At 43.2% G+C, this 27,415-nt stretch overlaps 1 protein-coding gene across 7 annotated transcripts in view; it reads left to right on the top strand.

Annotated features, from left to right (window-relative positions):
- The window catches only part of MEE18 (maternal effect embryo arrest 18), a 74,226-nt gene that overhangs the window by 5,969 nt on the left and 40,842 nt on the right, over positions 1–27,415 (top strand). For 2 of the 7 annotated variants that reach the window (XM_087398557.1, XM_087398558.1), the window contains exons 2-4: positions 6,280–6,396; positions 6,549–6,681; positions 22,164–22,260. In XM_087398557.1, coding sequence (XP_087254683.1) covers positions 6,280–6,396; positions 6,549–6,681; positions 22,164–22,260 — 347 coding nt within the window. Of the gene's footprint in view, positions 1–6,279; positions 6,440–6,548; positions 6,682–22,163; positions 22,261–27,415 lie in introns of all 7 variants that reach the window. The other 5 variants (XM_087398559.1, XM_087398560.1, XM_087398562.1 and 2 more) reach the window with 3 other exon arrangements.

Here is a 27,415-nt window from a genome sequence, read left to right as displayed (position 1 = left end):
GGTTTGACCAATGCTCCTGCTACCTTCCAACAAATGATGAACGATTTGTTTCGAGATTTTCTGGGCAAATTCGTTGTCGTGTTCTTAGATGACATCTTGGTATATAGCCACACGCTAGAGGATCATATTGGACACCTCCGAATTGTCTTAGTTATTCTAAGACAGCATAAGCTAGATGCCAAGATGAGTAAAGGTGACTTATTTATGAAGGAGATCATTTACTTAGGACACAAGATTTCTTCTGAAGGTATTCGGACAAGATGCCAAGATGAGTAAGGGTGACTTATTTATGAAGGAGATCATTTACTTAGGACACAAGATTTCTTCTGAAGCTAGATGCCAAGATGAGTAAGGTGACTTATTTATGAAGGAGATCATTTACTTAGGACACAAGATTTCTTCTGAAGGTATTAGCATTGATCTGGATCGTATCCAGAAGGTTTTGGAATGGCCTATCCCTTAGACTATGAAACAACTTCGTTCTTTCCTAGGATTAACGGTTTTTCTATGGTAGTTTGTGCGTGATTATTCGAACATCATGGCACCCCTGACCAACATATTGAAAGGTTGTGGACGCAGGTCTACCCAGCCGATCTCTTGGAATAATGCATTGAACAAGGCTTTTGAAACCTTGAAGTTAACTATCAAGGAAGCACCTGTTCTTACATTATGCGATCCTACCCGGCCTTATGTTTTAGAGGCCGATGCGAGTGATTTTGCGATTGGGGCAGCTTTATTCCAAGAAGGTAGACCTGTAGCTTTCGAGAGTAAAAAACTAGACGACACCCAATATCGTTGGCCCACACTAGAAAAGGAACTCTATGCCGTTGTGTATGCTTTGAAAGTTTGGAGACTCTACTTGTATGGTTCGAAGTTTCTTGTATTGACAGATCATCAGTCAATCAAGTATGTGTGTGATGGATTTGAATTAAGGGGAAAAAAGGCTAGATGGGCAGATTTAATGCAAGATTTTGATTTTGAAATACGTTATTAAAAGGGTTCGATGAATAGTGTGGCCGATGCCTTAAATCGAGTCAAGTTTGTAAATGCTATGTCATTTACGAAAATATCCTGAGACCTATTTCAATCCTTAAGGAGGCTTTACGCAACTGATAGTCATTTTAGTTCTTATTAGCAGAAAGTCTAGGATGGGAGCTCCATGGTTGACTAGGACTCTGGGATTGTGCCACCTATGGTACAGGCGGCGGGAGGTCAGTGGTTGATTAGGAACGGCTTGCTGTTCCGGAATGAAAACATGTGTGCCAGATGTTTCGGATCTTCAATCCAAGATTCTCTGGGAGTGTCTTGATGCTCCTAGTGCTAGACATCTAGGTATACATCGAACTCTGTCTCTTGTGAAACATACCTTTTATTGGCCTAAGATGCGTGCATTTATTGAAAACTATGTGGTAGGTTGCCGGGTTTGTTAGGTTACTAAGGCAGAATGCCTTAGAAGCGTGGGTTTATTACAGCCATTGCAAATCCCGGGTAATAAATAAGAAGGTATTTCCATGGATTTTATTACCGGTTTGCCTCGAATGCGCAAGGGTCATGACTCCATTTGGGTCATAGTGGACCATCTGACAAAAATGGCTAGATTCTTATCTACTAGAACAACTATTTCAGCTGTTGAGCTGGCTCACGAGTTTGTGGACCACTTATTTAAGCTGTATGGTTTGGCGTATGACATAGTCAGCGACAGGGACTTAAAGTTTACAAGTAACTTCTGGACACTTGTTTTTGAGAAGTTGGAAACTACTCTAAGTATGAGTTCCTTAGATCATGCATAATCTGATGGTAGTATAGAGAAGGTCAACCAATTGGTTGAAGATATGCTTCAGGCATATGTTTCTAAGCGACAGTCTTCATGGAAAGATTATCTCCCCATGATAGAATTTGCTTATAACAGTGCAAAGCATTTGAGTATTGGTTACAGTCCTTTTATGCTTATGTACGGGTTTCAACCTAAGTCACCAGTTGTGGTTGGGTTAAAGGGAATTCAAAATGATGCTGCAAAGACCTTCTTGCAAGACATGCAAGAAATGTTGCAATTTGCCAAGGAGTCTATTAGAAGTGCCCAAGATCGGGACATTTTTTATCCTAATAGACATCGTTTACCTAGAGAGTTCTCTGAAGGAACGATGGTATATTTGCGTATGCCCAAGGAATCCAAGAGCCTAAGTACTGGTTTGGTTCCGAAATTATCCCCCAGATATAGTGGTCCTTTCAAGATTATTAAAAGAATTGGACGAGTTGCATATAAACTAGAATTGCCTCTTGATGTTAAAGTACATCAAATGTTTCATGTCAGTAGACTGAAATAGTTACCGGGTGTGGATGATCAACTTGTTTCTCCTCAAGAAATAATAGAAGTTACATATTTGACTTTTATTCCACACGAGCTTGAGAGTATTCTTGAATTTCGTGAACGACAGATTCGTAATAGAACTATCACGGAATATGAGATCAAGTGGAAGGATTGTGTTGAGGAGGATGCAACATGGGAGACCTTACAGAACCTCCAGAGGACATTCCCGGGTTTTTTAGCGAACTCAGGAGTGAGTTCTCAGAGGAGGGGAAGTATGTCATGTGCACGGATTGGTATTTGACGTGTACTGGGTACACAAGACTTAGCTTGGGTAGCCTGGGGAGGCTTAGGGCTAGGCAGGCTTGATTCTCGGGTTGAGTGGCAAGGGTATGAACCAGTTAGTAGCCTTCGCTATTTTTGGCCCTTTGGGCCCGAGTCTATATAAGGGGCTCAGAGGTTCAGTTCTTAGAGAGCTGATGGGAGTAAGTCTCGTTCCCAGGTGCTAGGTCTGATCCTGGATTGAGTCGCAGATGCGCCTGCTTTATAGCATAGCCCAAGGCCCAACAGCAGATCCCAGGCTTCCCGGTGCCACTTGGTGTTATGGGACCCCTGGCTGGTTAGGATCTGGTTGGGAGTTCGTGCCAGTAGCTCAGCTCGTGGCTCGGAGGGGACATCTCCTGATTCGGGATCGCATCCCATAGATTTCATGGTTGGGTGGTTAGCAGCCTGCTCAGATTCCTCACGTTTGGTGTGTTCTTGTGTTTGTTTGCAGATCAGAGGTTTTAGGAGTGCTAGGAATGTGTCACAACACCACGGCTTTCCCTTCCAAGACAGATCTGCCTTTATGGTTGGATCTCCATCAAATACAAGAAGTACAAGTATGTGCTGCCTATGTGGCAGCTTATTTGTTGCATACATGGCAGCCTCTCTCCCCCTTCATAGTCCCTCTAGCACCTACAAGTGTCACTCCCCCATGCTCTCCTCATTTGTGGGCTTACAAGCAGGGAGTTTACCCTTCTTTTCTGACAAGTTGCATGCTAGATATAGCAAATGGGGACTTCTTGGCAAGAAGTCTGGAGTAGAGATGGAAGTAGGAAAGTGTTTGCTAACCAGAAATCGTTGCTCCTTCGTCTTGGCCAATTAGCTGTTTGTCTTTCAAGTGTTACAATGGGGAGTAGGATCTTAAGGATCATGTTGGGAGCTACTAGCTAACTCCCTGACAAATGACTAACTAAACTAGATATTTTTAAAGAGCACCATGGTCATCTCCTTGAGACTTCTTGTACCTATGGGGACTAGGCCTCTGAATTCTCTCTCTAGTAACTGCCCCATTGCTTTTGTGCTCCAAGTTTGACTCAAGTATAAGGCTGAAATGGATGACAAGAATGAGGGCAAGGCCCTACGTCTATAGCCCTCAGAACTAGCTGGCCAGCCTGGAGGACAAACTAGCCGACCTTGAATGATTGTGCCCCAGGTTGACTGCTAAAAGGCCTATGGCCATATCTTTCTGGCAGGTGCTCTGGTTAATGAGCTAATTTATGGGATGGGGTCTGATTTTTATTGGTGCATGCTTTCTACTAGATAATGTTTTGGTACATGCCAAATAGATAGGCAGTATGCAGTGTACCAGATAATGATGCAATTGACATGTTATACCCTGAGGGAAGTTTATAATGGGTGCCAAGAAGAATTTGTGGACATCATCTGAAACATTCATTCTTAAACATTGATTCTCTCATGGCACCTCTTCTTTATGTTTGTAGTGGCTTTTTTTTATCTCAGAATTGTGAGTGCTGACCCCTAACTTGCAACATGAAGCTGAAGCCTTGGAACCGCCCCAACAACCTATGCGTATCATTAATTCTCTGACGGCACTTTTCTTTATGTTTGTAGCGGCTTAATTCTACCTCAGAGTTGTGAGTGCTGACCTTTAACTTGCACCATCCTTAACTTGCAACATGAAGCTGAAGGCTTGGAACCGCCCCAACAACCTATGCGTATCAAGCTTCAAACTAGCACCAATCAGCAGTCTGGAGTGTCTTGCAACAGAGTAACAAGCTAAAGAATTCTATTCAGAAAATACATGTTGCTGCAGTCCTTGAAGGATCTATTGTTGAACATTGTTGTGATTAGTTGGCTTTGAAAACAACCCAAGCATGATAGCCCAATGTAGAAACTGAGCCAAGCTGAGGCACTACAATCAACTTGTGTGTAACTGACATTAGAGAAGAGCCTCCTGTGCTATTTGTTATCGGTGCTGTAACTAACGGCATCGGAGATGGAGGCAGTGCTCCTGGGGGAATTATCGCTGCACATACTCCCTTTACTTTGCTGTCCTGCATTTGCATCAGGCATTCATTGGCCAGGTGTTTGCTTGCACAACTGCGAAAACACTTTTTGTTGGCCCTGTTGTGCGTTGTGAAGACTTGTGTTTTTGTAGCTGTGGCTTCGGAGGAGTCATTGGCAGACTTGTACTTGGCTTCCATTCGTCTGAAAGTAGTGGCAAGGTATAAGGCCTCACCCATTTTTGGATTCAAGGGATGCACATCATCTCTGAACTTAGTTTTGAAATAGTTTTCAATGCATTGGGGAGGGGACGAGCATTTTCTGAGCAAAATCTTCCGAGCGTCCGAGCGAAGGAAAAAAAAAGCTTCCAACTATGCAAAAATATGGCAAAAATGGATCAGAAGTAAACATAGTTTCACTTAGAAATATGCAAAGTATTATAGCAATACCTATTTTATACACGAATCTTTATGTGAATCTTTGGGAATGGTGAGAACAGAATGGGATGGCTTTTGAAGAAACCCACATGTAGAGTAGACTTCTCCATGAAAGTTCCCTTATGATCCTTCTTATGACTTTTACTTAATAGGGGGTGACATTGAACAATCTCTCTCAACCAATCTTCATGAAAGGGCTTCTCCAAAGAAAACTCATTGAAGCAAGCCATCAAGGTAGTTTCGCCAGTGAAACCCCTTTGAAGTAGTCTTCCAAGGTAGTTTCGTTGGCGAAACTACCTTGGACAGCACTTTTAAAAGTGACATAACTTTCACATCCAATGTCCAAATATAGTCATTCATCCACTCAAATTGATCGGAAAACCCCATTTGAGCACATCTATGGGGTTATATTTTGAAAAATCTTACATATATAGTATCAAATATTACATGCATTTTATGAAAGTGATATTTAAGCCCAAGTTAATACTTGTTTATAGTAATTTAAACTTCTTTAAAAACATGTCCATAAATATCTTGTTATTAATACTATAAAAACAATAGAAAGATGTTGCCATATGATATAAATGTGTTTAATAAGTAATTATTTATGTATAATATTATTACATTGAGAGTGATTATGAGGGATGTTTCTTAAAGGAATTATTTTTCAACACTTTTTTAAGGTAATAACAAGGGTACAAATGAATGTCTATGAATAAGAAGATTTATGTTATGTAAAAATGAATGAGTGACTAGTCTGTATAAAATAAAAGTGAAAATACCATGTTTCCTAAAGAAATACTATTTTTTAAATCTCTTGAAAAACACGCTCGGATAAACCTGCTCATAGGTTTTTGCTCGTAAAATTGACGCATCCCATTGGGGAACCTACAACAATTTGCTAAATCCAGAAGAAAACAGTATACATACAAAATCATACTGACATGGAACATGCCCTTGTACACATAGCATATTGTTGCAAGACACATAAAATTGCTTCAATTGGTCGCAGGATGTGGAGATTGGCGCAATTCAATAAAGTTTCAATTCAGTGTATTATCATCCAACAAAGATTAACTGACATGTTATGCTGCTAATTGATCTAAATTGAAATGAATTGGTCTTGCATAGAATCTTGTTTTCTTTTTGGCCTCCTTTGATGTCATTAGTGTTTAAAAGGCCCAATTTTATGGTAATTATTACATGTCAAAGATAGAAACAAGGTGCATGATAGCAGCATTGATGCAGGTGGTACAGCTTTCAATGGTGTAGTGGAAGAACTCAAAAAGTTCACAACTCATGTGACTCACGTTCTCCCAGTCTCAGACAATGGAGGCAGCACAGCTGAAATTGTCCGTGTGCTTGGTTGGTTGGCTTTTATGATCCTATTTTGGTGATCCATTTAAAGGCATGCATCATTAAGAGCTACAATTTAGTAATGTCTCATTTAAGTGCTACTCCCTTTGTTCCGTATGTTACTGGTTCAACTTTATCTTTGGCATTGTCTTTCTTAATAGGTGGACCAGCTGTTGGAGATATTCGGTCTAGATGTGTTCGGTTGTCTGATGAAAGTACCGTAGAGGCAATGGCTGTGAAACGGCTCCTTGGGCATCGCTTACCTTTGAATGCAACCCAGGCAAAAGCGGAGTGGTATGAAGTAAATATTGTTGACCATGGTGGCTTCTACTTTTTTTCCCATCTGCATTTTAGTACATGTGGCTTGTAATTTTTGTGGAGAGGGTATGATGAAGCCATCTATGATATTCATAGAGCAAATTGATAAGAAGCTGATGAGCTCAGCAGGTTTTGAATAAAATGCTTTTGTGGACATTAATAATGAACTTGCTGACATATGTGGGTCCACAGAAATACAGTCTGGACATTTTTCAAGCATAGTATCGAGTCTTCCAGTATGTTGGAATACAATGCTGAGGCTGCCACATGGCTTACGACAGGCAGGACCGCAGCAGTACTGGACTGCCATGTGTTAGGTCAGGACGCCCCTCTGACGATTACCCCTAGCTCACCTCAGTCTCCGACTCTGTCCCCTCTCCCTGTCACGCATTGTATTCTCTTCCCCGCCCTCAGATACCGATGCTGTACTAGACTCCCTTGACTGGGTATTTGGGTATTCTCCAGCTCGCTGTACACATATCCACCTCAGCAGCCGTTGGCCTTCCCTGATCTCTTACAGTAACTCCTCATGGAGTTGCACCCCACACGAGATTGAGAGGTGGAGCAGGAAGGACAGATAGATACCCTCTGGCGTGACTTCCTCACGACCTAGGCAGATGCCTTTGATCTCTGAAAGGCGGTATAGGATATCCGGCGCTGAGCAGATTTAACCCCAGGGAGCAGCCCTGTTGTAGATACCCAGGCTCAGCTGGCGGCATTGCACAAGTGCCGAGATCACCCATAGGTCCACATGGGTGAGGATCTTACTCCCTTGTAGGTAGAGGAGAGACATGTTCTCTTACAGCAGCGGGATGCCACCCATAAGAAGGAAAATTGGGCAGTGGTACGTGAGAAATGCCTCTTGGCTGGTCATCTCCCTTCCCGTCTTCGGAAGGACAATTGGATGCTGTTGACATCTAGTAGAGGAGAGTGTGGCCAATAGTTGTATGTGGAGCTTCTTCATCCTGGTTGGGTGGCATGTTCCTTTCTCTTTGTGTGAACTAGTCTTGACTTGTGTCGCTTTTGCTATTAGCATATGTGCATCGTGAATCCTCTCAAAGGTCCATCCGGTTTGTGGGCCCACTTATAGTCTAGCCATAGATAAAGGCACATTGTATGCTTCTGCTTAGCAGCCCATCGAGTGCTTCCAACAGGCTCTTGATTGGAGCATGTGAAGAGATGGCAGCTGTCATTGATGCATATGCGGTTCTTATGAGGGACATCGGGCATGGTTGCCTAGCTCTCATAGGGGAAATGAGTCTTTGAGTTTGAGGCTGACAGTGGTTCAGTGGCCAACATGGCCTTTGTGATTGTATCCCTAGCACCCAAGCTGCCTCTTGCAGCCTAGGGATATGCAGTCAGGCTATCCAAACAGTGGCCTCCTGGGTGGGAATCGGGGTTGACGTTGTCTACACCATGCATTGCATTTGGGATCAAGGCTAGAAGGACCCGAAGCATTGTGAACACTTTGGTAAGACCTAGCGTACTGGCACATTTACAGATATGTAGATCAACGTATCTTGATCAACAGATTTGTAGATCAACAGACCTAGCCTCGATGCACTTTTGAGCCAGTTGTAGTGAGCTGAGAGCCATGGGCAGCAGTGGTATGCGCCGCACCATTGTGAATAGCTAATTTGTACTCATTTCTTCAAGCTTAATTGGAAGTATGAAAACTCCGTCCTCCTGCCTGCGTGCCTGCCCGCCTTCCCTCCCTGTTCTCTTCCCCCAAAAAAGGGTTCCATTACAAGGAAAATAGCAGTCAAGGCAGCTGCCTGCATGCAGTTATAAGGGTCGCTTAGTCAATTAGGTGATTGACCAAGCAGCTGGCCATGAGATGAAGCAGATCATTCAAATCCCAGTCGCCCCTTGTAAGAGGCATATTGATTTATCAAGGTTTGCAAATTTTCGAAGGGGCTGCCTATTCATGAATGAATGATCAGTGGTCCAAGTGCTCACAACGTAAGAACATTGATGTTTAATATTTTGTCAATTAATGAATGGTTGAGCTGTTATGCTTTGCATCGCTTACATCATCATTGGGTTCCACAGAGAGTTAGGGGGCACTAGGAACCGAGATTGATTCTCACTGCTGGTGTTACTGACTCTTTTCTATCGGTGGGCCTCCTTGCTTCGGCTACAACCCCATATAATTCCTTAAGGAGTGCTCGTTGCTCCAAGCCCGAGCCCATAGCTGTAGTCTGGATTCTGCTATTTGTCAATCTTACAAAAGGGTGGTTGAGTTCTTCTCCTGCAATATGTGTTGGAATGGTTACCTCCCCATTTGTAAGCCCCCATATGAGGAGAGCATGGGGGGGGTGAACCTAGGGTTTGAGGGAGTGCCACATGGGCAGCATCCTGGCTGCCATGTGGGTGCTAGTCAGACAACAAAGAGTGAATTACCTGGAGAGATCAGCATGGCTGCATCAGAAGACACCTTTGTGAAAGGGAGATGGCGGGGACAGGATGTCTTTGATCTGCCCTGGCAGAAAGGATCTGATGAGGAGCATGATTGCGTGGTGATCCAGAAGAAGAGGCGCTTGCAACAGGTGTCTGCAGCAGCAAGGCCAGCACATGGTGCATTAATGGCGGGGGGGAACCAGCAGGAGTGTCTGCCATAGAACTGGCTGGTTAGGGCTCGTTGGAGCCAGCCAACCAGGCCAGCTATTGGGCAGAACTAGGGGCTGGACTCGGCCTTGAAGTGTGGGCCAAAGGCTGTAGAAAAGAGGGCCCCAAAGGGGCATTTATAGGCAGACCAGGTGAGGGCCTGGTCGGCCTGTTTGGGTCGGCCATAGGCAGCCTGACTGGTCAGTTGGTTTTCCCAGCCCCTTGGGGCCTATAAAAGCAGAGGCTCTTGGCCTCATTCCACATCATCTGGAGCAGCAGAGCCTCAGCAGGAGCAGCAGATCAGTACCTATAGGGCCTACATCCAAGAGGTGTATAGGAGGCTGAAGAGCTGCAGAGTCCAGACAAGCTGAGTTAGGGCTGCACACCTAGGCTGACATCCACGGCAGCAAGGTGTAGAGATCAAGTTTGGACAGAAAGTCTACAGACGCTCGACAAGGAGCACGCGGGCTCGAGTCTAGAGATAGCCAGCAAAAAGGAGAAGTACCTTGTGGTAAGATCAGAGGACCACACCATTGGTGGGACTCTGGATCTCTCTCTTTTGTATTGTGTCCATAGTTTTGGACTGTCATGACAAGAGAAATGATTATTTAGTTAATTGATAGTCATTAGAACTTTATTATTGTTAGGCGCCAATTTGATGGTGCGGTTATATGTTTGTATTTATGATCGATCAAGCGGTGTAAATAGTACCGCCAAACTATGTAACATTGGCCAATGATTAGTAATAAAGATGTGCACACACGTGTCTAGGTCCTAGGGGCAATAGGAAAGGGAAAGGGTGCATTAGAGTGCATTGAATGGTAGGTGCATGGGTCATAGGCTAAGGGTAGGTGTAAATGGGAAGATGGAACTTGAGTGATCTCAAGGGACATTAATGAAAGGGTATCACCCTTTCATTGTGAATCTCACGTAGCATTCTTTCTACCACATTGCATTCATCCGTCATCTCTCTCCCACCTTGCATGTAGGTCGAAAAAGAAACAAGTACTCTCACGAGGGCGCTCTTCCCCATTGGAGGGCCAATCGGCATTCAAATTCTGCATGCATTGCACACATTTGCATTTTCGAAAAGCGTGGATCTTCACATTTGGTATCAGAGCAGCGACGATCCACGAGCGGGACGAGAAGAGGGCGACAGTTACGAACGACGGAAGTCGCAAGAGAGGTTGGTGGAAAAGGATCACGACTGACCGATCTCGAGGTTCTGAGACAAGGGATTTTTCTGAAAAATTTTGGCCTTCAACGGCGAACGGCGAACGGGGTGTTCTCTTTTGCCCCCCCCCCCCAATGTGAATGTACCCTTAAACCGTGAGAAAAAGGGATTCCCGTTCTACCCAACCGGAAGTCGGATCGGAATAAGATTTTAAGGGAGTGATCCACCCATCAAGTAACCCCTATAACGGTATCTAGAGCTCCAATCCGCTCAAAACAAGTAGCCCAAACGGAGCGTACCCGTTTACAGCAGAAATACAAGAAGAAAAGCTTCAAAGAGAAGGGAAAGGAGGTCATTTTAAGTGTCTTCTCAACACAAACGAAGCGGGAGTCGGATAAGTACCACCACCTCTACAACACTTGAAGTTTGCTGTAAAATAAACCTTCTTTTTTGAAATTACAGCAAGACATTTTCTCTCTTGTATTAATAAAAGGAAAGAATGGAAGGGGAAGGGACATATAACAATGAACTTATTCCTTTTCCTCCATTACCCCAAGGAGAGAGAGAAAGAACACCTTCACCCCCTCTTGAAGAGGATGGATTAGGTGAGAGTTATACACATCTTGAGTATGATAACCCACAAATAGATTTACAACAGTCTCTCCTTCAAGAACCTACTGATAGGGAGTTCTCCTTTCGTAATGAAAGAAGAAACGAGACCAGCCAAGAACAAGGTGATGAGTTCACGCCTTTAACTCAAAACCCAATACACATGGATTCTAATCCAAGTGCAAGAGGAAGAGAGGAGACTCCTGTTGATAAGCTGGTTTTCCAGCTTAGCAATATGATTGAGCAGTCCATTATGACAAGATTAGGGACTAAGAGGACTTTAAACTTCGGGGATGAAGAGTTGAGTAACCCTTCTAAGAGGTCCAAATTCCAACCGCGAGAGAGAATTGAATTCCCCAAATATGATGGGGCAAGGGAGGCTGACAAAATCCTCAATTGGATTCGTCATTTTGAGCTATACTTTGCCCATCAAGACAAGACCGAGCAAGAGAAGCTTGCTCTTGCCACATTGCATCTGCAGAAGGATGCTCTAATGTGGTGGTCCTTGTCACAAACAGGAAAAGAGCCTATTCATGAATGGGCTAAATTTGTGGAGCAACTAAAAACCACTTTCATGCCACCGAGGCATGAAGAGAACCTAACCTTTCGTTGGGAGAGGTTTAGGCAGTTCGATAATGAGAGTAATGCAGATTTTACAGCCAGATTTTGGAAACTCTCTCTAGAGTTACCCGAAAAGAGTGAGGAAGATAGAAGAAAGAAGTATTTAGCAGCTTTAAGCCCAAAAGTAAGGTATGAGGTTGAAATGTTTAACCCGACCACGCTTAAGGACCTCACTAAGCTGGCTGAAATAGCCGAGAGAAAATTGAATCCTCGTAAACCCTTCAATAAGGAGTATGGGTCATCATCTAAGACCAATAATATACCCACTTTTAGGAAACCAAACCGGTTTAAGAATAATAAAGGGAAGGGTAAAGCTCTTGTAAGGAATGTGAATAGCCAATCACGTCCTGGATGGGTGCCATTTCCTTCTATGACTGACGAAGAGAAGAGGAAATTGATTAAGGAAGGAAAATGTTTCGGTTGTAAGAAACATAAGCCAGGGCACGTATGGCATAAGTGTCCCGTTCTCTTGGCTAAGATTGCCAAGACGAATTCAGTAAAAGGGAAAGCCAAGGCATCCAAGCAGGAGGGTGAGGCTTCCACCTTGTCACCCTCGAAATCTACTGTGACTATTGAGCCAATAGTGAATGCTGTCCATTCAGCCAATACCTTTGGGCCTCATGATCTTTTTAAGGTGTATGGATTCGTGAATGGACAGAGAATAGTGGTTCTCCTAGATGATGGATGTAATTATGACTTAGTAAGTGATAGATTGGCAAAATTACTCCATCTTAAACCAGAACCTATAAAAAACATGTCGCTTTCAGGAGCTTTTAGGGGACACAATGAAGAAGACACATCCATAGTACGAAATATTCCTTTTCGTATACAAAAATATAGAGATCGAAGGGATTTTCTAGTAGCCCCTTTACAAGACGTTGACATGATACTAGGTAAACCATGGCGGTATGATTTTAACCCTGCTATTCATCCTCATACTCATCATTGTTGCTTTGTACATAAGGATGAAAACATAAGGATCGTAGCGGATCGGGACGTGTATACAATTCCATTGATTACTCCTACCCAAGCCAAAAGATTGGTAAAAAGAGGGGTAGATTGCAATCTTGTGTATATACGGGATTCACGAGATCTTCATATCTCAAAAGAAGATCGGAAGAGAAATGAGTTCCTTAGAGCTTATGAGGATCGATTTTCAAGAGATGACTCATTCGAATTGCCCATGGAGAGAGAAGATGATCATGCCATAGACTTAGAGCCAGGAGCTTCCCCTCCATGTAGAGCCCCATATAGGATGAACAGGATAGAAATGGAGGAGGTAGAAAAACAAATTGAAGATCTGTTGCAAAAAGGCCTGATTCGACCAAGCAGTTCTCCATTTGGAGCACCTGTATTATTGGTTAAGAAGAAGGATGAATCATATCGTATGTGTATAGATTACCGTGCTTTGAATAAACTTACGATTAAGAACCGGTATCCGATTCCAAGAGTGGATGATTTATTGGATATGCTTAAAGGTGCTAAAGTTTTTAGCAAATTGGATTTGAAATCTGGTTATCATCAACTTCGTATGAAAGCTGGGCATGAACATAAGACTGCTTTTCGCACTCTCACTGGACATTATGAGTTTTTGGTCATGCCTTTTGGCCTAACTAATGCTCCAGCCACTTTTAGTAGGCTGATGAGAAGGGTTTTGCGACCCTACTTGGGAAAATTTGTCATAGTCTTTTTTGATGACATTTTAGTGTTCAGCCAGAATGAGGAAGAGCATAAGGATCACCTTGCTAAGGTGATGGAGCTTCTAAGGAAGGATCGATTGTTCCTAAATATCAAGAAGAGTGAGTTCTTCAAGACAGAAATAGAGTATTTGGGACACATTGTGTCTGCCGAGGGAATTCGGGTTGACCCTAAAAAGGTCAAGGCCATAATTGAATGGCCAATACCCAAAAACTTACATGAGCTGAGATCCTTCCTAGGGATGTGTAGTTATTATCGCAGATTCATTAAGAATTTTGCACGTCTTGCTTCCCCACTAACAGATTTGTTGAAGAAGCATTCCTTGTATGAGTGGGGAGAGGTTCACCAAGTAGCTTTTGAGGAGCTTAAGAGAACATTAGTGACTGCACCAGTGTTAACACTTCCGGACATGGACAAAGAGTTCTTTGTTGTATGTACGGATGCAAGTGGTACCTCGATTGGGGCAGTGTTGATGCAAGGAGGGCATCCCATTGCTTATGAGAGTAGAAAACTTCAAGGGGCTGAATTGAAATATATCACGTATGAGAAGGAGTTATTGGCAGTCATTCATGCTCTAAAGTTATGGAAGCATTATTTATATGGTTGTGCTTTCAAGATTAAGATTGACCATCAAAGTATCAAGCACTTGTTCTCTCAACCCATTGTCTCTTCAAGACAAATCAAATGGGATGAATATATTCAATCCTTTGGGCAACCAAATATCGAATATCAGCCGGGAAAGGAGAATTTAGTAGCTGATGCTTTGAGTAGACGGCCCCAAGTTAATCACGTTTCTGTGATTAAGGAGAAATCATTAGGAGCAATGGTTGAAGCTTATCCTTTAGATGAGGACTTCGCTGACATTTATGGGAAGATTCAACGTAATGAGGATGGGGATTTAGAGGCTTATTCCATCGTGGATGGATACTTATTTTTGGGACGTGCCATATGTGTACCCAAAACATTTCGGTATCTAGTCATGAGTGAGTTACATGCGAGTCCATATTCTGGACATAGAGGTATTAGAGAAACCATTGACAATATTGAGAGATACTTCCATTGGCCTAAACTTCGCAAAGAAGTTTCGACCTTTGTTCAACAATGTGACGTATGTCAACGCATTAAATCTGACACAAGTAAGACTGCTGGTCTTTTGCAGCCTTTGCCTATTCCTTCGGAAAGGTGGGAACACATTACAATGGATTTTGTGTCTGGTTTCCCCAAGGTTGGTCAGTTTGAGCAGATTTTCACTGTTATAGATAGGCTGAGTAAACAAGCTCATTTTATTCCCTGTAAAAAAGAGCTGTCTGCTCCTGAAACAGCAAGGTTATTCATTAGGGAAATCTTCAGGTTACATGGGTTACCAAAATCCATTGTATCCGATAATGATGGCCGTTTCATTAGCAACTTTTGGACAGCTCTATTAGAGAATCTCGGAACCAAACTGAAATTTACTACAGCCTTCCATCCTCAAGGAGATGGACAAAGTGAGAATGCCAATCAAACCATAATTACTTTACTTCGAGCTTATGTCCATGACCAACCTAGAAGGTGGCCAGAGTTCTTACCCATGTTAGAGTTTGCTTATAATAACACTGTACATACTTCCACCAAGAAAGCCCCATTTGAAATCATCTATGGGCAATGTTTACCCACTCCAATAACACACTTGGGGGAGCGAATTTTTGCTGCTGATCAGTTTGCTGAGGATATGTCACAGGTTATTGAGCAGGTAAAAGAACATATTAAGAAGGCCCAGGTTCAACAATCCAAGGCAGCCAATAAAAAAAGAAAAGAAGTTTATTACAAGGAGGATGATTGGGTTTTATTGAAGATTGATAAAAGAAGAATCAAGTCAGTGAGAGGAAGTACCAAACATGTCAAGCTAGCACCGAAGTTTTATGGTCCATTTCAGATTTCAGCAGCTTTATATCCAGAAGAAGGATCCAGAGCGTATGAGCTGAAGTTACCAGCCCACTGGCGTATGAAGAACATCTTTCATGTGAGCAATTTGAAGAGATACCGTGGCGATACTTCTGCGTTTTTGGATACTCAGCAGCAAGAAGAACATGAACTTGAAGATGGGACTGAAGTTCTTACTCCGGAACAGATCGTATACCATAAAGAGAAGAGTACTCGTGGAAAGAAGAGATATATGTATTTACTGAAGTTTAAAAACCAGCCAGCTAGTGATGCACAATGGATGGAAGAAGAGTTCTTTACAGATTTTCCACAGATACTCGCAGATTACAAAGAGGCGATGCAATGGCAGAAGTAACAAGAGAAAGTGCACATAAGAGGAAGAGACAAGCAATAATCCAGAAGAGGACTTCTGCTCATTCAAGCAGGAGGGAGTGTCATGACAAGAGAAATGATTATTTAGTTAATTGATAGTCATTAGAACTTTATTATTGTTAGGCGCCAATTTGATGGTGCGGTTATATGTTTGTATTTATGATCGATCAAGCGGTGTAAATAGTACCGCCAAACTATGTAACATTGGCCAATGATTAGTAATAAAGATGTGCACACACGTGTCTAGGTCCTAGGGGCAATAGGAAAGGGAAAGGGTGCATTAGAGTGCATTGAATGGTAGGTGCATGGGTCATAGGCTAAGGGTAGGTGTAAATGGGAAGATGGAACTTGAGTGATCTCAAGGGACATTAATGAAAGGGTATCACCCTTTCATTGTGAATCTCACGTAGCATTCTTTCTACCACATTGCATTCATCCGTCATCTCTCTCCCACCTTGCATGTAGGTCGAAAAAGAAACAAGTACTCTCACGAGGGCGCTCTTCCCCATTGGAGGGCCAATCGGCATTCAAATTCTGCATGCATTGCACACATTTGCATTTTCGAAAAGCGTGGATCTTCACATGGACGGAAATATATTATTTTGGTGGTTTCTCTATCTGGCTGGTTCATTGTCTATTGATGAGTCTGCACATCTATTTTATGCACATAAGTTAAGAAGTTTGTGATTCCACATCCCACACCACACTGTGTGAGCTCTTGGGCATTACTATCAGTCTTCCGCTGTGCATACCCTCTGTTGGGTCATTTCTATCATGGTATCAGAGCCCAAGTAGGAGGCTCACAGGTGTGGGAGCTTGGAGGCAAGGACCTTGCTGAAGGATGACCCTGATTCAGACGCTCTTGGGAATCGACTTCCACGACTGGAGGATTGTGCCCTTGCGAGAAGGAGGGTGACTCAGGTTCAGTCAGGTGCGTTTAAAGTTCGCGGTCCAGGTTATCTGGAGATGTACTTTGGTTGCAGACCTTGTCAAAGGAAGGACGGGTTGAAATAGACCCTCAGAGCATGGTGCCTGGAAGACTCCAGGTTGTTCACTCATTATGAGGGGGACAACTGGAAGATTGTGATGGCTGGATTGCTCGAGTTCAAAGGCGGGAACGTGACTGAAGGAGGTGGTGCCATGAGGTGCTACCAAAGATGGATCTGTGTACCAGGATCGTGTGTAGAAGCGGAACCAGACCTGGTGGAGCAGGAGCCACTGGATGAAAAGCTAGGAAAAGATTTTGACACCGAAAGGTTCCAGAGGACTATGACCATGGAGTTATTGGAGCATCGTCATCAACGTGTTGGCATTGGGCCGAGATGTGTCGGTGAGAGGGGGTGTTGGAATGGTCACCTCCCCATCTGTAAGCCTCCATATGAGGATAGCATGGGGGGGGTTGAACCTAGGGTTTGAGGGAGTGCCACATGGGCAGCATCCTGGCTGCCATGTGGATGCTAGTCAGACAACAAAGAGTGAATTACTTGGAGAGATCAGCATGGCTGTGTCAGAAGACACCTTTGTGAAAGGGAGATGGCGGGGACAGGATGTTTTGGATCTGCCCTGGCAGAAAGGATCTGATGAGGAGCATGATTGCGTGGTGATCCAGAAGAAGAGGCGCTTGCAACAGGTGTCTGCAGCAGCAAGGCCAGCACATGGTGCATTAATGGCGGGGGGGAACCAGCAGGAGTGTCTGCCATAGAACTGGCTGGTTAGGGCTGGTTGGAGCCAGCCAACCAGGCCAGCTATTGGGCAGAACTAGGGGCTTGACCCGGCCTTGAAGTGTGGGCCAAAGGCCGTAGAAAAGAGGGCCCCAAAGGGGCATTTATAGGCAGACCAGGTGAGGGCCTGGTCGGCCTGTTTGGGTCGGCCATAGGCAGCCTGACTGGTCGGTTGGTTTTCCCAGCCCCTTGGGGCCTATAAAAGCAGAGGCTCTTGGCCTCATTCCACATCATCTGGAGCAGCAGGGCCTCAGCAGACTGGAGCAGCAGATCAGTACCTATAGGGCCTACATCCAAGAGGTGTATAGGAGGCTGAAGAGCTGCAGACAAGCTGAGTTAGGGCTGCACACCTAGGCTGACATCCAGGGCAGCAAGGTGTAGAGATCAAGTCTGGACAGAAAGTCTACAGACGCTCGACAAGGCGCACGCGGGCTCGAGTCTAGAGATAGCCAGCAGATAGGAGAAGTACCTTGTGGTAAGATCAGAGGACCACACCATTGGTGGGACTCCGGATCTCTCTCTTTTGTATTGTGTCCATAGTTTTGGACGGAAATATATTATTTTGGTGGTTTCTCTATCTGGCTGGTTCATTGTCTATTGATGAGTCTGCACAATCTATTTTATGCTCATAAGTTAAGAAGTTTGTGATGCACATCCCACACCACACTGTGTGAGCTCCTGGGCATTACTATTAGTCTTCCGCTGTGCGTACCCTTTGTTGGGTAATTTCTAACAATATGAACGTTATGACAAATCTTATGGCATTGTAACTGATTATAGGCAACTGTTGGTGATTAAATACTCTATTCCTCTTACATGCATGGTATACATATATATGTACATTCATACTTTCATACATACATACACATGTATATAGACGCAACGTAGCTATTACTGAATAAAATGCCATCTAAGTAGTTAACTCTTCATACAAAGGAATACAATTTTCTTATGGATTGGCTTTTTTGTCAGATAAGCTTATCAACTAGACCCTGATACAAATAAGTGCATCAAGCAGTGGACATCTATCTCACTTCCCACACCATGAACACAAGACTGTAAGAGAGATGAAATTTCCCCAACTTACCGGATACAGGGTCAGAGCATTCATAGGATTGAGTTCCATGAGGCGGTCCCTCTTGATAGCCTGGTTCCTCTTCCTCCGGAGGACAGCGTATGGGAGGTAGTAGCTAGTTTCACTGCGTGGAACATTTGGGTTGCTCGCTGCAGTCTGGTGATGGGTGAGCATCTGGTTCCACCCTCGGCTACCTTGGTCGCCATTTGGCAGGATATCATCTACACCCTCCGCTCCCTCTGGGAGCGTGGGACCCCAGGCTCTAGGGCAATGGTTGCGAGGCGTGCTTGTTTCTGCAAGGCTTGGCCTGCAGGAGTTTTTTACATTTTCACTCCGCGAGGGATTCGGTAGTTGTATAGTCCCCCCCACCTGCCTGTTAGCCCTAGTACCAGAGATCCCCTAGGCAGTGAGCTGGGTTTCTCTGGAACAGGCCGGTTTTTTCTTTCAGCCTTTTTCCGGTTTTTTCCATACTCAGCACCTTCGGGGCTGCTGTTTTGTATGAAGTTTTTTCAAGCATTAATAGAAGATTCCTTTCTTTCCAAAAAAGAAAGAAAGACTGTAAGAGACAGTGGACATCTAATTTTCAAAAGTGCACATGCGTTTAGATGGTCCAGATTCTGTAATGGTTTATGAGCTGTTTTGTCTCCTGAAATCAAAGTTCTGCAATATATCGTCATTGTACCTTTCAAGGTAAATGCATGTTTATTCAAATCTTAAAATGGATACATTTATTAGAATGCAATTTTTAATCACACTTGTCCTAGCTACTATTTATTCATTTTATTCAGTTGGTACGTCGATTTTTTGTAAATAAGAATAGTAAACAAGTGGGGAGGACAGTGGTTTTTGACAAACTTCTGGTAAAAGATGGTTTTCTTTCTAAGTATTTATTCAAAATTACTATGCAGACTTCTGAGTAAGGTCCCAAAATTCTCAGTGAACATAAGCAGCTGCTTGTGCTAAACAAGTTTGGCCCTGTCAGTTGAAGTTGAAGAGAAAGTCAGGTAGAATCACTGAAGAGGATGTTGTCTTCATGTTTTAGTGATATAGGATAGCACTAGTATACAACCCGCGCTATGTTGCGGATGTAAAAAACTTCAGCATACGTTAAATTATCTATATGTTGCCTGTCACACATTGGAGAATCAAGACCAAATCAACAACAATTTGAAATCACATGGATTCCGTTGGCGGACTTGTCCTAAAACATGCCTTCCACAGTCTCTTTACAATGCTGATATTTACGTTCGCATGTGCAGAAAACCATTCATCATTTTCTTGTAAAACATTATTTTAAACTTTGACAAAGCTCAACAAGTATTTTCCATAGCTTATCAGCACACCCATAAAAACAATTACTATAAAACCTCTTTAGATTGCGGAAAAAAGACTTTACATGAAGCTTTTACCACGCTCAACAGTGGTATCCTTGCGTCTTTTGGTCATTTATCGAGTCTAAAAACAAATGCTTATCACTAATTGCACCTTATCTGGATCGATTTCAACTTCTTGTGGGAACCTCACCAAATTGCAACTCAACAACGATGACTTGAGCGACATACTGGCAGCATCTCTCAGCTTGCTCTCTAGCCTCACGAAGCTTGTCCTTTCTAGCAATTCACATCTTACCGGTCCTATTCCCATGTCATTTGGTAGCATCTCCAAATTGCATAATTTTGATGTCCAAGATTGTAGCATCACGGGTCCTCTTCCGTGATCCATAGGAGGAATGGGCTTTGGGAAAGGAAAGACCTTGCAAGCACTGGAGACTCAGCCATTAGAAAAAGCAAGACAAAAAATCTTCTTGCAATTGGAGGTGTCGTCCCTCGAGCTGCTATTGCTCCTTCCACCGCCCTCTCCTCCTCCTCTTCTTCTTCTTCAATCTTCTTCTTCTTGTCTTTGGACTCGGTCTCTTCATGTAATGTACTTTTCTACCTTAAGGCATGTAATTAATAATGAGTTATTTATAGTACACTATATTCCAATGTAATATAATGGAAAGGGGTTCCCTTAGACTCTTAAGACTATGTAAACTCCATTCATTATATATATTGGGGTGTTGCCCCATCCAAAACATTGCATTGATATATGCTTTTGAAATCATTTCATTTGTGTCTTACCAATGAATATAAAAAATTAAGAAATCTTAAACATGTAGTCCCCAAAAATAAAATAAGTTGTCACCCGAAGAAGTGCTACATATTTGCATATTTGGTTGCCTTCGAGAGATTGTTGATTTCTCATGATCGAGAGCTTAGCAGCTTTATATTTCAATGCTATAGCTTACACTTTGTGACTTTTGGTAGCTTGTGCATATCCTCGGAAGGTGAATGCCATACTATGGTTAATGCAATCATAAATAATTTATTTTCTGCAGGAACAATGCTTTGCTTCCTAAGAAAAAATATGTTAGATCGTTGCAAACTGGACAATCCAAACATGCCGATTTCTTCTTCACTAGATTTTCTTCATAGCGGTGTTCTTCTATAGTTGTATTTGGGCTTTGATGAAGGTCCGTTAGCTTTTCATGATCGTCTATCAGGTGTGTTGGACACAAAGTGAAGTAGCAGCTTACCCTTTAAATTTCTTATTTTGTGGCTACTTCTGGCCTTGATCTTCGCACTTTCCTTTGTGGGCACTCGTTCCTTGGTTTATGCTGCCCTCCTCCCCCTCCTCTCCCCCTTCGCCGGACTCCACGCCACTCTTCACCCATCCCTCCTCCATCACTTTGCCTCCTTGCATACCTATGGAAAGTGGTAGAAGATAATTAAGGGATATACGCTGAGGCAGGGGAAGTATACTGGCAGTTCTTGTACGATCAGGCCGAACCTTAGAAGAAAACCTAGTGCTCGCACTAACTTTGCAGGTACAAATGCTGGTTGATGGAATCACACTAGCTTTGTACAAATGCTGGTTGATGGAATTGATTGCAAAGTTTGGTGGTGGTGGTGTACGTAGTCACTACCTGCAATACGTTCGTTATTATCCCCCCAAACATGGCTTGATTTGAGAGGCGTTTTGTACATGGATGCCGATTAGGAGTCCCTCGCTTTCACCCGCTCTTCACTTCTCTCTAGCCTTGACATTGGTTCACCAACGAAGACCTCCAAACTATGTCGCAATCCTATCCTCCCTCTCACTCGAGCGCTCCAAATCTCAAGCTTCCGCTTTGCAATTTGCCAAATGCTTCAATCGGGAGTCCCTCACTTTCACCCGCTCTTTGCTTCTATCTAGCCTTGTCATCAATCCACCAACCAAGGCCTTTAAACCTTGTTGCAATCCTGCCCTCCCTCTCACTCGAGCGCAGGCTCCTCTTGTTGATGGGATAGACGGATAGGGCTCCCACTAAAGGCTCCAACGACTCCATTCCTAGGGGTTTTCTAAGGACACCATCCGGTTCATTTCTCAATCTCTTGAGGGTACCATACATCAAACCCCCAACCTTTGACCTTTCGAGCTCCATCTCCTTCCCATCGACCTCTCCCCTTTGAACAATCTGCAATCGTCCCTATTTGTGACACGTGGCAGCCCCTCTTTCTCCAAGCTACCACGTGTCCTCTTTTTTTTTTTTTCATGTCCGTGGTTAATCGGTAAAAGATTAGATACCATGGAATTCTTACAAAATTTTGTTCACCACTTATTTCAATATGATTTGTAGGTACACAATTGTTGAAGGGGAGAATAGTCTTTGGGAAGGTGTTTCTGGGCCTTATCGAGAGACTATCCAGGCCTTCCTTATATATTTTCAAAGTCAAGTAAGTTTATCTTCATAGAAAATGCAAAATAATGTGACGTGAAATTTTTGGGCTGGTATCACCTTGTTATGTGAATCATTTGTGAAAGTTGTGGGCAAGGACAGCCTTGTCTGAAATTGCAAATAGTGTATTGCCATTGAGCAAAGTTTGCAAAAAACAGATAATGTGGTGGTGTGACCACTTTGCTAGTATAGAAGAGGTATAATCCAAGAAAAATAATGAAAATAGTACGCAATCTTAGATATGAAGTCTTTTATCTACGGTGTATTGGCCTTAGGTATGTTTAGAATGATTGAACATAAGCTGAAAACAAAAACCGGGGAGCTGGACAGACCGTTTTTGTTTTAGTTTTGAAAAATAGTTAAATTGAGTACGCATATGCTTTCTACGTAAGGACTTTAATATTGCATCATTATTGTAGGAATCACAAGTGATTCCTTTAGTGTTTAAGATTTTAAATAATTCATTGTTTCTGTCATTCTTTCTTTCATTTAGACTTGAGAGAGAGACAGAGGGAGAGGGAGATTTTTTATTCCTTTTTTTTGGTCTCTTTTGTTTCTTGATTTGTTTGTTTATTTTTGCTTAGTCACCTTGTTCCTTTCTTCTTTATTTCTTGTTATCTTTCCCTTTTGTTTATTTGACGTATTTTAATAAGCACCGGGTTTGCCCAAGAGACTCCACGGGTCTTTAGAAATACAATATAGCTGCTTATGCTTAGGCACCGGTGACGACATAAGCTTTGCTTTGCTTGCTAAATATGTCTACCTTTAGTTTTCAAAAATTTTGGTTAGCCAATTTTTCTTCTCTTTCGTTTTTCTCTTGTATTTTCATTGTAGAAATTTTTTTTTTCAAGAAAATTACTTCATTAAGTATGAATGAAAACCGCGAGAGCAAGCTCAAATGCGGGAGTGCATCATGCAATGCATGAGGAAAAAACAGCTCAAAGTGAGCTAATAAAGAACCAAGGCGGAGGCTGAAAATGCATGTTACACAATAAACTGTGGGAAAGGGCAGAATATTGTTGTCTTGCAGGTTGTAATAATTTTGTGAGCTATTGTTACAGAAATTTGCAGTTTTGGATGCGTTTGGATTCATGATTTTGCAGGAATTCATTGTAAAGATTGGGGTTTTTGTGTTTGTGCAATATATTACACTTCAGCTCAGCAAGAGATTAGCCCATTTGTTGTGTGTGAAGGAAATACAGGTTTTGTGCTCATTTTGGTTGTAGTCTGATAAACTTTGAGCTCAAAATAACGTCTGTAAGTGATCAGATAATTAGTGATGCAACAAGCTGGAAGGGTTATATAACTATCACATCTTGAAGCACAAGGTTCAGAATTGCCTCTTAGCTTTTGAATTATGGGAGGTTGGGGATGGTATAGAATGGTAGCTGGAGACAAGTGCTAAATGAATAGCGGACTTTGTGGAAGGTAGAAGAATGCGCTTGCATCATTAATCTTCTATTATCCTTACTCAAGTCCTCTTTTATATCCTTACTCTACTTTAAGTCTATTACTTGAGTCACCCCTACCCACTCAGCCCTAGTATACCTTAAGCCCTATACCCATGTGCCTACTCACTTAAGAGTGCATAGAGCAATGAGTGGTATATCTTAAGCCGCTTGTGATACCCTAATCCCTAAAGCAATATCCAAGGCGCCCTTTCAAAGCACTACCCTTTCAATACCTTGAGTCCATTGCAATTCCCTAAGCTCTAAAACAAATGCCAAAAGCCCACACCTATCCTGGATGTGTACAACTATTGCCTACCCACAGCTATATACAGAGCTAAAAAACTTGATACAGATTTTGTCCTATCATTTTGCCCACCCCCAAGTCTGCAGACATTCATGTCTTGCACTAGAGGAGCGGGATATCTTCAATCCTAATCTTTCCACACAAGCTTGGGTAATCACACAAATCTGTGCACCTCCATCTGTATAGGCCTCTCCAAAACCCTTTCCTTTATGCGAGGCTTCTACAGCAGGTAAAAGATTTTCAACTCTGAGACAGACATCAGCTTAATTGTACCTTTATGAGAGTTCTTCTTTGCTGGATTTACAGCCTGCCTCCATTCTTTTTTAAGCTTTGGGCATAGACCAATCATTTGAGCAAATGTAATGTTCAGTTTCCTCGCTGAAAGATCTTCCACCAAATCATAATCTCCCTGCTCCTTCCCCATGGGATAATCTACAGTTCTATACTTCCTTCTGGGCTTCCTGCTCTTCTTCTTTTGGTAGGTCATCATCTCCTCAGACTGCTTCCCCTTCTTTGCACTCGGACCAACCTCCTCTTCTCTATCTCTCTTCCCTAATGGCATGACATCTTTAACTTCCTCCAACTCCAACAAGCCAAATGTAACTGCCTTACCTTTCCCTTTCTCTTCTGCGGTGGCTTTATAGATTCCAGAGGTACTAGGCTGACTTGCATCTTTTACTTCTACACTATGATCATTCATCCTGTTATTTAACCCTGTTGGCAATGGATAAACATCACCTCCAGCACGAGGAGGCTTATCACAGTGTGTGCTGTAATGTCCCCACTCTCCACAATTAAAGCACTGAATACAAGGTGCAAATGACCCTTGACCTCGTCCTGCCTGCCACGAGCCTGAATTATTTGAAGAAGGCATGCTGCCTCTACCATAACCACCCGATGATCTACCTCTTCCCCTACCATTCATCAAGTTCAAACTCAAACTCTTCATAAGCTCCGACATTTCATGAATTTCTTCTTTCATATTCTCCTCCTTCTTGACTTCAGGCTTTCGTATTTCTGGCTTCACATGAGAGATAATTTCAGGCACATGCTGAACCATTGGCATCTCTTGCATCATTTGTGACAATCTTATCTGCTTCCTCTCCTTCTCTTTTGCTACCCTGAGAGCATCCTCATAAGTGACCAGCTCTTTACATTCAATCTTTATCCTAATCTCCGACTTCAGACCAGCAACAAACCTATCCTTTTTTATGACTCTGGGAGGAACTTCAGGTAATAAGGCCACCTGCCATTTATTCCACAACACAGTGAACTTACCGACATACTCATCCACTAACTGAGTCGGCTGTTGCTGCAATAAACATAGCTCTCTCCAGATGCCATCAGGATCTCTAATACACATAAACTTGTCCAGGAAAGCTGTCCTCACCTCTGGATAAGTCGGTTTTCTGTGAGCACCCTGATCATCACGCATCCTTGCAGAGAAAGTCTGCAGCCAAGTTCTCGCTTCTCCCAACAGACAAAAGGATAGAATCTGAAGAAGAACTCCTGGAGCATTCCTGTCTTTAATAAGAGCTGTAAACTCCAAGCACTCTAAAAATCTCTCTGGGTCTTCATTGGGCAATCCATGAAATCGAGGAAATTCATGAGCCATCTCTCCTCTTAACTGACTTCTCTCAAACACACTTCCAACCATAAATACCACCCAACCTCTTCTGGGAAGAAAGCGAAAATAATCACTCTACTGAAGAAAGCTTACCCTGCATCTGATTGGCATTCTTCTTCCTAAGAGCAATCACTTTCAAAGCCTTTTGAATCTTAGCACGGAGACGTATCACCCGAAGTTCAACATCAAGGCATCTATCTCTCCTGTGTCCACACTCCCCACATAACTCACAATGAACCACTCTCATACGAGGCTTTGTCTTCATAGTTTCAATCCCTAACCACACATAAATTCAAGCAACATTCCCCAGCCAATTCTTTTGGGCCGTTTTGTCTTGAGTACCCAATCTCAATTCAAAACTCCTCTTGTCCCCAGCAGGATCACCAAAAAAGATGATAAGGAAAAATATAGAAAGACAACCAGGAATTATGTACTTCACCACGTCAGATAGGTGAGACTTCACAGGGATCAGCTGCAATGCGGGCTCGTAGATGATGAGCTTATGAACCAGGTTCCAGAGCAGATATCCAGAAGAGCACACAAATAACAAGTCAATCTCCCACACAATTTGACTAGAACACACACAGACTCTTTGAAAGAGGGGAAAGACTACACAGCCCGAAACAGATTGAACTTAGAACTGAACTTCCCCCCAAAAAAAACTCAGAAAACAGTCAGCCTCAGAATACTATGAACCCACAGCCCACTGCTTAATGGCCAGCAAGACCCCCAAGCCCACAAGCTGTTCAAAAGAAGAACTGGCGGGTACAATCATCTGTAAACTTGCAGGTACATTCACCGTACAAGCAGCCGTACAATCATACGTATGACAGCAGGTACTTACACCCCGTACAACCATGCATAGTAATCCGTACAGTCTGCATTTAATGACGACCATCCTCCGTACAGCTCGTAGAAGACATCTTTAATGACCCGTACGTGCCCGTTCAGCCTGCAATCAAGGCACCGTACTACCAGCCCGTACCAATCAGCAATTAAGGCCCGTACAACCTCGTATTGCAGCCCGTACAAAGCCCATGCTTGAGATTCCGTACCAGCCCGTACCAATCTCCTTTGCAGCCCGTACAACCTGTACGGCTCTTTCCGGCCCTCAACCCACGCACGTCACCCGATGCAAGGCTACCCTTGTTCTCAGAGCTCATGAAGCTCCCAGCCCTTCCAAGGTCCTCCCGCTTGTTCTGTGGCGACGCCTCCACCGTCACAAAGCTCTCTTCTACTCACTGCCTAGTAGCCTCTCTCGTACACGATCCCCGTTCTCCTTCCCTTCTTTACGTGATCATCCTCCAGGTGCCCACGAACTCCTTCCCGAATCCTCCTGCAAGCTGTCACCTTCATCTACGTCCAGCTCGTCGACTAGAAGCCTCTCTTCATCCATCACGTAGCCATCTTTGCATGAGCAGGGTGCCTTCCTAATCAGTCCAGCCACCTCAGCCTAATTTGCCTTCTCATCAGTGACATTATACCACTCTCAAGACATTTCCCCCAAATCACGTTAAATGCACATTTTGGACCTTTAGTCACACAATTCCCACACACATTAGCATGCACATTAAAGCTTGCATGCACCCCCGTACACACACATGAAAAGCCCCTTGACATGGGCACCAAAACATATCAAATTCCCGGAACATGCAAGTGCACATTGACTCAGGAAAATAAAATTAAAAAACCCTTCATGACTTGATTTTCATGACCCCAAAAACATTTCACTTGACCACACAGTGGATACCCTTGCTCTGGAAGTCTGGTA

This window comes from Dipteris shenzhenensis, chromosome 27, assembly GCF_047967505.1.
Source record: "Dipteris shenzhenensis isolate YYH24624 ecotype China chromosome 27, Dip_SZ_1.0, whole genome shotgun sequence".
In the NCBI taxonomy this organism is placed as follows: Eukaryota; Viridiplantae; Streptophyta; class Polypodiopsida; order Gleicheniales; family Dipteridaceae; genus Dipteris; species Dipteris shenzhenensis.
Note: the sequence above shows the minus strand (reverse complement) of the source record. Positions and strands in the feature narration are given on the sequence as shown.